We start from the raw sequence: 12,117 nt of genomic DNA, 5'->3' as shown, positions 1-12,117 counted from the left end.
TGCCCCCTAGGGTGGCCCACTGCTCTGCTGGGATGTCTGTTTGGTCAGTGTACTAAAATGCTGTCGTTCCCTCCCCCCCCCCCCCCCCCCCCCCCCCCCAGACGTTCCAATGGCTGCTTTTTGTGCGTTCTTCCCTTGGGATTTTTTTTTCTTCGATAATGGTCCAAAAAGATAGATGCACTGAACACAAAAACATCTAGTAAATGGCCATTTTTGAAACAAAAAGATGTTTTTCTGGTTTGAAAATCATATTCAACGTTTTGCTGAAAACATCCAAAATCAGATTTAAACATCGTATCGAAAATGCCCATCCACATCTTCATGTTACAGTATTGGCATCAGTTCCTGTCTTTGCTTTGAATTTATATTGTCTGAAAAGCTGGTTATGAGCTCATGTTACCACAGCCTCCCAGAAGGATCAGGTTAGTTTCCTTGTAACCATGAAATGACAGTTCAGTCCAACCAGTGCTGCAGTGGGCTGGGAAACTGGCCATGCTCAGCAGTGGATAATTGGAAAGAGAGAAACCCTGATTTCAGGAAACGCCACCTCTGGCTCTGGCCTTTATCCTTGCCACGTTTAGCTGAGGTTACAATTTCCTCTCCTTACAGAGTCTGAATCTTGCAGCCAAAGGGTTAATTACAACATCTGTAGAGAGGAGGAAAGGCCCTGCCCAATCTGCCTTTAGTTACCCCAATATGCAGTGCCCAGGGCACAGAACAGAACTAATTTGCTAGAGATGCACGCACGTACGCGCATGGAGTGACACCATCTGCGCATACTGTAGCAGAACATGTTTATTTTGCAACTTTTCTTTAAATTAGAACCTTATTCTTACTACTCTATCTTATAATTTCCATCTTTGCTTACACCCTATGCTGTCTATTAAAATGTTCTATTACGTGTTGTGTTGACATTGTAAGTAACATACTGTATTGTTTGAACATTTTTACTGCTTGTAATTGTCTATTCAATCATTTCTATACTGTACAATCCAAAACTTCTCAGTGACTTACAAAATTTCCATACATAAAACTTTACTCAAAACTTTAAAACTTAAGGGCATTAATGTACAGGAAGCGAGCCTTTTTCAACTGAAGGAAAGCTCTGAAACGAGGGGGCACACGATGAAGTTAAGAGGGAATCTAAGAAAGTATTATTTCACAGAAAGGGTGGTGGAAGCGTACAATGGCCTCCCGGCGGAGGTTGTGTAGTCGAGGACTATGTCAGAATTTAAAAAGGCATGGGATAAACATGTGGGATCGCTTAGGAAAAGGAAGAGTTAGGGGTTACAGAGGATGGGCAGACTGGATGGGTCATATGGCCTTTATCTGCCGTCACGTTTCTATGCTTAATACTTTCTGCCATTTTAATCTTTAACCATTCTCTACTCCATATGCTTTTACAAAGAGGTAGGTCTTTTAACTCTTGCTTGAATTGTTTTATTCCCTGCAATTTTTTTAAGCCTTAATGGTAAGTTATTCCACAAGATAGGACCTGCAACATAAAATATAGTTGCTCGATACTCATTCAATTTTACAACTCGATGCGAGGGTGCATCCAAACAGAATTGTGTGGACCTTAAAGATCTTGAAGGCTGATAAATACTCAACTTCTGCTACCTGACCAGTTAAGATCTTAAAAGCTAAAAGAAGAATTTTAAATTTAATACGATACTCATGGGTAACCAATGCCCAGATTTCAAAACTGGCGTAATATGCTAATGTTTGACGTTATTCTTGCTGTGCACTGCCTTGAGTGAATTCCTTCAAAAAAGGTGGTAAATAAATCCTAATAAATAAATCTCTCTTCTTCAAGTCTTTGGCACTTCGACACTATCATGCATTCTGAGTGGGAGGTGACAGTAAGGGCGGGAAGGGAGGGTCCAGAATTGAGGTTCATGGCCACTAAGGTTATATTTTCAAATAAGATTTGACTGTCTCTTTCCCTATATCCATCCATCCCAGTGTTAGTAGGGAAGCTCCAGAATGCTCCATTCTTCAGAGTTCTCCAGGTGTGGAGGAAAGGACTCACCTGCAGTTGGAGCAGTGGGTTGAGAAGCCAGGGTTCAAATCTTGCCTCTCCCATTTAGGCTCTGTGTGTGACCTTGGGCAGGTCATGTCGCCTTCCTTTGACTCCGTTAAAAGCGTAGGGTCTCATTTACTAACTTATGTTAACTAGTTGATATTAATGTGTGTTCATTTGAGTTTATAGCTGGAAATAACGGATTGTGTTATTTAACATGCATTAAACTTAGTAATGCACATTAGTGAATGAGGTCCTTGAATTGTAAGCCTTCTTGGGATGGGACGTATCAATTGAACCAGAACATGTAACTCGCCATGAGCATGGATTTGGAAAAGGCAGGTAACTTGTTTGGGATAATGTGAGATAGAAATGTCACAAAATAAATAAATTGAATCTGAAATCCAAGTCCCCCTTGTGTTCTAGTCAGAGGTGGTGCTGTTGGGCAGTGCCAGGGCAGCTCCCCTCCCTTCAGGGTCCTCAACATTCTTGCATGAATCTGGGTCATGGTGTTTATTCTGATCTTGTGACTCAGCTAATCAAGCAGCAAATGTGTTTTCAAGATCGTACTGTTCCAGGACCGTTTGTTGTACCAGTCCAGTGCCACAGAAATGTGACACACCAGAACAGACCTCTCAAGATACACATATCATCTCTACGTTCTCTCTTTCAAGAGACCAAGCCTGACACCAAATGTTGAGAAAAAGTAATGGGAATTAGCATTATATGAAACTAGTTAGATCCATCCCTGACATAGTGGTCCCTCCTTCAAGCACGAGCCTGGGAACAGGGAGATGCTGTGAGATTTCATGAAATAAGCCCTGATGCCATTGAAGTGAAAATGATCAAGGAGCCACACCCATGTCACCAGTACAGATTAAGTGCCTCTAGGTGGCATGTTCACAAAAGGCCCCCAATGGAGGGATCCAGCTCAGAAGATCTGAGTGCAGCCACAAGAAGGCCCTCTTATGGGGGGCATCCCCCTTCCCCCTTGTACCACAGGAGGGTACCTGGGCAGAATTTGCACCACTGAGCCTCTAGAGCACAGGTGCCATCTCTGTGGGATGCCATGAGCCATGTAACCCCCCCCCCCCACCACCACCTCTTAATGACCAGCCCAATAACTAGACCACCTGGCACCCACATCACCACCATCACTGCCTACTTGGGTCAGACCAGTGATCGTGACCCAGCTTTCAAATAAGTTCACTGTTAAGATGCGACAGGAGCATAGGACACGGAGAGTTAAGTCAGTTTGTAATTCATTAATACCTCATTTCTTGTTGCCATGGACAACCTCACAACACACCAACACATGATGTCGGTACAAGATGATGTCAAGTATACATATTAAACCACTTATATGCTAAAAAAAAAGAGTCTACTGTAATGAAAAATACTCAGGGAGTTTTTCCATGCAAGCTTAGTCATTGCCTCTTTGTAAAGGAAGTCATATTGGCAAAATGTACACGTTGTTAGGCCTGTAGGACTCGCGGGACACTCAGTTTGAGGCCCAGCTTGTTAAGCAATTGCTTTTCAGCATTGTGCTATGTATAGAGTAGTCATTTGAAGATTTTGCTTGGAACACTTTGGTTTGGAGGGTTTGCCAGGCTCCAGAAGCCTTTAAGGGTGATGTTGATCCGATGAGGTGATGTCATACTCCATAAAGATGGCTGATGTCACTCATGTGTTGACAGCTCTCCTAACTGAGGGCAGATCTGACATTCCAGCCCAACTCTGATAAGTAGAGAGGCTGTAGGAGTTGGAACCAAAGTACAGAGGAAGCCTGGTTGGGATAAAAGTGTGGTAGAGAATTATCACTACAAGATAAAACCTGGACTAGGGGTATTGTCCAAACCCTGTTGTGCTGTGAGAAATGAGCCCTAATGTCTTCCTTCCTGTGACGGTTAATGTGTGGTCTGTTCCTGTCCTACAATGGATCTGCTCTGCTGTTGAACTTTCACTCGTGTTTAGTGTTGTATATTTTTATAATTCCAAAAATAATTTGAAAAAAATATCCATCAGTGTGAGATGAGACATAGGGGCTCGTTTTCAAAGCACTGACTTACAGAGTTCCATAGGTTTCTTTGTAAGTCTAAGTGCCACATATTCTGATTTCAATATTGTTACTGCTGTAATTGTCTATTTCTCATGTTTGATCTATTCTTACTGTACACTGCCCTGAGTGAATTCCTTCAAAAAGGTGGTAAATAAATCCTAATAAATAATAATTAACTATCTAGGGGCCCAATATTTAAAAGTAGTGGTACCCACTAGGGGACTCGTTACAACGTTCTATAGGTTACAGTGTAACGTTGTAAGTGTAAGTGCTTTGAAAATATCCCTTCATGTGTCCTAGTTGTGAATTTTCAGTGGCTGTATCCCCATAGCTCTGCTGAAATTTCATACCCAGCACTATCCAGATAGCAGTGGAGTGACAGCAGAGCATAGGTAGCCATCCATAGGTACTATTCATCTGCCAAAAAGACTGTCCTGAATTACACATCGTAGCCACATGGACAGTGGCTGCATATCACCGGTGTGGTCACTGCTGGCCACTTACATTTAATGTCTGTTGTTGTGTGGATAGCAGCACTGAATACACAATATATATTTTATCACCATGGCCAGCATGTGATAAAAAAAAACACTGGCCCCTTTTTTTTAAATTGTCAAAGAATAAGAATTACTAAGCAGTTGGGCCCACGGGGTGTGGTCACTATTCTGGTGGTTGCTCTTCACCCCACCCCTGCAGCCAGGATATGTTTAACTCATGGTCTGAAGCAGGTGTCGCTATTCTGTTTCAGCTGGAGGCCGAGGCTGTGTTTCGAGCCATTACTATCGCCAGCCAAACTAACTGTCCCCTCTATGTGAGCAAAGTCATGAGTAAGAGCGCCGTGGATCTGATCTCGCAAGCCAGGAAGAAAGGTGAGACCCTTCCAAACTTTTTACCTCAGTCACCTACCAGCACCTCAGTCCTTGGAAAAAGAACTACCGGGGATAGGGGGGGGGGAGGGAAGGAAAGGACCTTAGGTTCCCCAGCCCCATCCTCCATTGTGACTGGATATCTGTTGTTCTGCCCATACTAGCCCCTCCTACTGTGGTAATGTGTATTCACCCATGGGAGCCAACTTTTAAAAAGTATTGGGGATGCTAAACCCAATGGAAGTTACTTCTCTCTGGACACAGTCCATGAGTTTGTTCAATATTGGGTCTGCTCAAGCATCAACAGAGCTGGCTGCTATGTATTCACCTTTCTTCACACTGGAAACAAAGGTCCTGCTATTCAAAAAGAAATAGCCAGATCATGCCAGCAGTTTCTGGACATTTTATACTGGCTGGCATCATTCCTGAATTTGCAGTGGCAATGGACAGATAGTGCTGCTGAAAGGGTTTGTGGACACTGAGTGCCAAGGTGGACTGTGAATCGAGCTTGGATGAAATGGCAGGTTCTCCAGAGAGTGCTGCTGTTGACTGCCCGGGATGGGGGTGGGGGACATGGAATTAATCAGATAAAGGTAGGACAGAAAATAAGCTGTCCTTGCTGTATCCAGACGGTGCTTTGAATATCACCGTTATCTGGATAGCAGTGGTACAGCCAATCCATGTGTGTATCCAACAGGGCACAGTGAAAATCTGTGAGTTATTTAAATACCATAGTTGGCAATTAAATATTGCCCTGAAAGTTGCTCGCCTTATTTAGGGAGGGAGAGGAAACCAGAGGGTGTGTCTGTAATAGTAACAGTGAACACACAACAGAGCAAAATCAGATGAACTAATCCAGCGGTGACTGGTAAAATAAACAGGACCACGGAGGATTTTATTTTGTAATAACAGTATAAATCGGGCACTGAAAGGTGTGGTCCTGCTTAGCGATCATAAGCACAGAGCCCAGAATTTTCAGGGGAACACAAAACTCACTTCGGACTCAGCCAGGGCGGCATTAGCAGAGACCAGCTGGCTGGAGAAGCCCCTCGGGCTGTTTCCAGGCTGAGGTCTCCGACACTGCGTTGTGTGGCTCTCGGGGCATCCACTGAAAGGTCTGTCTCCTGTTTGCATATCCCAGGAAATGTCGTCTTCGGGGAACCAATAACAGCCAGTCTGGGCACGGATGGAACACACTATTGGAGCAAGAACTGGGCCAAGGCTGCTGCGTTTGTGACGTCGCCGCCTCTGAGCCCTGATCCCACCACCCCCGACTACATCAATTCACTGCTGGCCAGGTGAGGAAAACAGGAGCCTTGGTGCCTGCGGCTCCTCTGGGCTGATGCTGCTCTGTTAGAACTCTCGGGACGGCGGAGTCCAGATGTGATCAGTATTGGGCTGCCACCTGGTGGCATTATGCAATACTGCAGATCACCGACTGTAAGTCAAATATTATTTCTTTCTTAAGTCATGTGCAGAATTGTTAGTATATATTTAAAAAAATAATCTATGTGGTTTGTTTTTCTTTTTTATCTAGTAAAGGGCACTGAAGGCTTCAGTAAGCTTTGTCTGCAAATCTTTCACTTCCAAAACTTTTATCCAAAAAATGAATAGTTAGAGCAGATGTTTTCAACTCTGTCCTTTGGACACCAGGGGCGTAGCCAGACACCCAATTTTGGGTGGGCCTGTACTTAAGATGGGTGGGTAGAAGAACCCCATCCCATCCCATCCCACAGGTGATTTGGTCTCTCCTCTCGCCTGCATGCCATATGGTCCCTCAAACTTCCTCCCTCTCCCTAATACCTTTTAAATAGCAGATTTTCACCGGCAACGAGCAGCAACTAATACACACTGCTCATGTTGGCCTCACAGCCTTCCCACTGATGCAACTTCCTGTTTCCGCATAGGCAGGAATAGATCAGAGGGAAGGCTGTGGGGCGGTGCGAGCAGTACGTATCAGTTGCTGCTTGCTGCAGGCAAAGATCTGCTATTTACAAGGTATGCAGGAGGGACGGTTGTTGAGAGTTTTCAGCTGGTGGGGCTTGGGAATTCCTGCCAGCCACATCATAGGTGTGCTGCTACTAGGTGGGCCTGAGCCCAAAGTGGGTGGGCCTGGGCCCACCTGGGCCCACCCTTGGCTATGCCACTGCTGAACACACACAGCTAATCAGGTTTTCAGGATACCCATCATGATTATGCATGAGAGAGATTTGCATACAATGGAGGGAGTGCATGGAAATTTAGCTCATGCATATTCATTGTGGATATTTTGAAAACCTGACTGACTGGATGTATTCTGAGGACTGGGTTGAGGACCCCTGAGTTAGAGGGTTGGAAGTTCTTGAATTATCTTGTTCTTTCTCTTTTTAAATTGTAGGTCATTGTTTGATCATTTTTTTTTTCTGTCAAAAGTAGAATTAAATGACCACATCTGGACAGTGAGAATTCTATGGTTTTCCAACACATACAGTGAAGTGAGGTGGTGGCGATGCGTGCCATAGTAGCACGAGGGTTCTCAATGCTGGCCTTGTGTTCAGAACCCCTGTAATGACAGCTTTATCAGGTGACGTCTCGTCATCTAGGAGAGGCTGACCAGGCCTGGCCTTTTCCCCATTGCATGCTGGGGAAAATTCAGAACTTTATCAAATTTATATTCCGCCTGTCCAGTACATCTAAGTGGGTTACAACATACACTCCGAAAACATACAACATCCCCAAAATTGGCAACAAAATACAGTTTAAAATTATTCACATAATCAGCAAAATGCCTCAAACATCAGCAATGAAAAAGTTTTGACGTATTTCTGATGGAAGTGCATTCCACATAACCTGCTACCCGAAATATATGAGCATGATTTTCTCTGCATGCAATAGGGTAAAACCTGGACTGGTACAAATCATCCTTGATGACATGCAAGGAGGTTTAATTAACAGGATATGACGGGAGCATTCTTGTCCTGTTATCTGGCCTGAACTCAGTAGGTGGAGCTTGCTGCCATATTGAGTCACCCAAAACAATAGCCCACGCGTGGACCAATAGTTTGCTTTGGTTTGAGTATATGAAGATGGCGACTATGGCTTCAGCTTTGTCACATGATGCTGTCTCCTGTCAACCTCCTTGGTGACATATAATCATCTAATGCCTTGGTTTTTACTCCCAGTCCTTGAGGGCCGCCAATGGGTCACGTTTTCAGGATATCCCTGATGAATTTGCATGCAAGAGGTTTGCATACAATGGAGGTAGTAGACATACAAATCTCCTTCATGCATATTCATTAGGGATATCCTAAAAACTTGACGGCAGTTCTCGAAGACCAAAGATGTAGTCAATTGAAGCCTGTATCACAGGCAGACCTGCTAATGGGATACTAGCCTGGGAACATGAGAAGTACTCTGTCTGGATTTCAGCTAGCAACATGGAGGATCACTATGGGGCTAAAGCAGTGCTTCTCAACCCAATCCTCTGGGTACACTCAGGCAATCAAGTTTTCAGGACACCCTCTATGCCAGGAGTAGGCAACCACAGTCCTAGGACCACAACCCAGTCAGGTTTTCAAGATTTCCACAATGAATATGCATGAGATTGATTTGCATGTACTGCTTCCATTGTCTGCAAATAGATAAAGGAAAGGGGATGGAATTTGATATACCGGCTTTCTGTGGTTACAATCAAAGTGGTTTACATATTATATACCGGTGACGCATTATACCTGGGGCGGTAGAGGGTTAAGTGACTTGCTCAGGGTCAAAGGAGCCGCAGTGGAAATCTTGAAAACAAACTCTCAAGGACTGTGGTTGCCCATCACTTGCACTATGCATATGCATGGCCTGATTAGCATGCTCCGCCTCCATTGTATGCAGATGTTTCATGCATATTTATTGTGTATATACTGAAAACCAAACTGGCTGGGTGTGTCTTGAGAACTCCTGGACTAAGGACTTGAATTTTGACATGAGCAGCTCCACTGCCTTTCTGTAACTGACATTTCCAGAATTGTGTACAGAAGCATCACGAGGTGGGAAGGGGTTTGTCAGTGGCAGAGTTTGATGATCCTGTTCCTCGTTTTGCTACAGCGGTGACCTGCAGGTGTCGGGCAGTGCCCACTGTACATTCAGCACTGCGCAGAAAGCCATTGGAAAGGACGACTTTACCCTGATCCCTGAAGGAACCAATGGGATTGAGGAGCGCATGTCCATCATCTGGGACAAGGCAGTGGTAAGAGACGTTGATTTCACTTTCATGAGTTCCCACTCTTGTGATTTCATCCCAGTGCCGCATAGCCTAACGCCTTGGTCCTCACTCCCAGTCACTGAGGGCCGCCAGTGGGTCAGGGTTTCAGGCTGTTCCTAATGAATATGCATGAAGGAGATTGGGATGCCCACCACTTCCACCTCCATTGAATGCAGATCTCTCTTTGCAGTGTGAGTGGCTGTGGTTCCTTTTGAAAGGCAGCAGTGTATAAATAGGAAAATGATCTGAATTGATGGGGTTACTCATACCTGAATTTCTGCTGTACACACAGGCAACGGGTAAAATGGATGAAAACCAATTTGTGGCTGTGACCAGCACCAATGCGGCCAAGATTTTCAACCTGTACCCTAGGAAGGGGAGGATCGCAGTGGGTTCTGACAGTGACCTGGTCATCTGGGACCCTGATGCAGTCAAGATCGTTTCTGCCAAAAGTCATCATTCTGTGAGAGCTTCTTCTCTTCAGACTTTGCTCATTCAGGGCCAAAGAGCTTTTCACAATTTGTACCAATGCGGGGAGAAAAGCTCAGGACCTGTGGCCCTTTCCTATGTGTTCTTTCATGTCTCACTTGTCTTCCTCAATCCCTACATGTTTCACCTGCCTGCCTTCCTCCCTGTATGTCCTCTTCACTCCCTGAGTGTCTCACTTGCTTCCCTCCATCTTTGCTCCCTGCGCGTCTCACCTGCCTTGCCTTCCTGTCTGTCCTCTTCGCTCCCTGCATGTCTTTGTGTTGTTCTCTTGCACACACTCATGGGTCACTTATATTACAGGTGGCAGAATACAACATCTTTGAAGGAATGGAGCTGCGTGGGGCACCACTGGTTGTCATTTGCCAAGGAAAGATAATCCTGGAGGATGGGAACTTTCATGCTATTCAGGGCATGGGGCGGTTCATCCCCTGTAATCCCTTTCCAGACTACGTGTACAAGCGCATCAAAGCACGCAAACAGGTGAGATCTGGAGGCTCTTTATTTTAAGGGAAGTGTGCTTGAGGCAGGCTGAATCCTTAGTAGAGACAGTAGTGAAAAGAAGACAAAGACCATGTAGCCTGTATCAGAGCTTGGCAGAAAGATTAGAGAGCAGATTGAGCTGCCCAATCTCCAAGGTTCAGTTAGGGGTCAGGGGTAAATGCTGAGAGGTGAAAGGTGGAGAGTGAAGGAAGAGAAGTGAGGGGAGGGGTGGAGAGGGATGAGGGTGGAAATGAAGGGAATGGGAGAGGGCTGGATAGGTGAGGGGGAGGAGTGTGTTATGATGGCTGCTTTTGGGTGCTGCTGACAGGGTGGTTGCCAATGAGTTGTACAGACACTTACTGTAAGCACATGAGGCTTATCGAACTAGAACTGGGCTCAAGAAACCTGGTTCTGATCCAGTCTCACACTCGCTAATTATATTTGGATTTTATTCCCCTTTTGCCATTGCAGAGGCCAAAGCATGATCTGACGCCCACCCTTATAAACTAGGAAACTAGTATTTTGTCTCTTGGATAGATTTTGGGATCAGGGTTCATATTCCACACTCCTGTCATTGCTGAAGAGGGAGATGTGCTGACTTTGTAATTCCTGGAAGGACACGACTGTTGCACAGCTGGCTTTGGGTTGGAGAACAGTCTAAGTGGTCTTCACTCACACAGCACATTTCTATATTTATAAATTCAGATTTTATGTAAACTGGGTGATGATCTTTGCATAAGGGAAGTCCAGAAGCAGGTGACGGTCCGGCGTCTATATACTGTTTCTATTGTGTCCGCAGCCAGGCTCAGACCAAACCTCTCTTCCTTGGGCTGATGGGAGTGGTGGTGGGGGGACACTGATGACCAGGTCATCTGCCTCCATTTTGAGAACAGACTCATGGGAGGAAGGAACTGCCTGAATCATGATCTTCCCGTTTGCTTCAGATTGCTGAACTGCGTCCTGTGCCCCGAGGAATGTACGATGGGCCTGTGTTTGATCTGGCAGCCACTCCGAAGGGAGGAACTCCGGCCAACTCCACCAAGGGATCCCCAACCAGACAGACCCCACCAGTCAGAAACCTCCATCAGTCTGGATTCAGCCTCTCTGGTAACTGGGAGAAAGTTTTATCCCTGGGGTAGACAGTAGAGGTGGTGGGGAGGGTCAGGCTGCTCACATTCCACCTTACAGACATGCATGCACATCCATCACGTTAAGACCATATGATCCACAGATTGCCTGGTGTCTGAGTCACAATATGTAGTTGGACGTATCCAGCTCGTCCTGATAATCAAATGTTGGTCCTTTTCATTTGATTTGACATAAAAGTGGAATATTCAGTAATGCCAGCCTGAACCTCTTCTCCCGTGTTTCCTGCAGGTGTGCAGTCGGAAGATGGCGCAGCACGTTCAGCAAGCAGGAGGATCATGGCTCCCCCTGGTGGGCGTTCTAATATAACCTCCCTGAGCTAGATCTTAAAGGCAGAGGCAGAGGGCTGGCAGGAGAGTGATGCCCAAAATGGTACATTTTGATATTTAAGAAGGAAAAAAAAAACACAAATTAAAACCAAGTTCACTCTAAAGAAATCAACACGCCTCAAGCCTTATATGTCATGAATACTATTTACGGCCTAGCTTTAAGAAAAGGTTTGCATTTTTTTGTAAGTTCTAGCCTTAATTTTGTACAGTCTGTAGGCAGTTTGGCGAGTTACCAGCGAGTGTCATACACAGCTGCCACCTCATCCTGCAGGGGTCAAGGGCAACCAATGGGAGGGGGGAGTTAAAATGGACTCAGTTTCTGAAGAAATGGGTGAGGAATGCGGCTTATTCTGTTGAACCAGCCTTGGAGAACCTCTCTACATCCAGCCTGAAGGACACAAAACAGTGGCAGGTAGGGATGGGGAAGTATAAATGTGGCTTAGTCTTGGGCACTGCTGTCTTAAAATTTGGCCCAGGCTGCCATAAATATGTGC

The 12,117-nt window shown here is 45.3% G+C and overlaps 1 protein-coding gene across 2 annotated transcripts in view; it reads left to right on the top strand.

The window, feature by feature from the left end:
• The window catches only part of DPYSL3 (dihydropyrimidinase like 3), a 62,253-nt gene extending 50,522 nt beyond the window's left edge, over positions 1 to 11,731 (top strand). For both annotated transcript variants that reach the window (XM_030211525.1, XM_030211526.1), the window contains exons 8-14: positions 4,831 to 4,951; positions 6,090 to 6,246; positions 9,023 to 9,164; positions 9,472 to 9,642; positions 9,969 to 10,148; positions 11,093 to 11,255; positions 11,526 to 11,731. In XM_030211525.1, coding sequence (XP_030067385.1) covers positions 4,831 to 4,951; positions 6,090 to 6,246; positions 9,023 to 9,164; positions 9,472 to 9,642; positions 9,969 to 10,148; positions 11,093 to 11,255; positions 11,526 to 11,617 — 1,026 coding nt within the window. In that variant the 3' untranslated portion in view covers positions 11,618 to 11,731. The remainder of the gene's footprint in view (positions 1 to 4,830; positions 4,952 to 6,089; positions 6,247 to 9,022; positions 9,165 to 9,471; positions 9,643 to 9,968; positions 10,149 to 11,092; positions 11,256 to 11,525) is intronic.
• The last annotated feature ends 386 nt before the right edge of the window (positions 11,732 to 12,117 follow it).

The sequence above is a fragment of the Microcaecilia unicolor genome, chromosome 8, assembly GCF_901765095.1.
Source record: "Microcaecilia unicolor chromosome 8, aMicUni1.1, whole genome shotgun sequence".
Lineage (NCBI taxonomy): Eukaryota > Metazoa > Chordata > Amphibia > Gymnophiona > Siphonopidae > Microcaecilia > Microcaecilia unicolor.
Note: the sequence above shows the minus strand (reverse complement) of the source record. Positions and strands in the feature narration are given on the sequence as shown.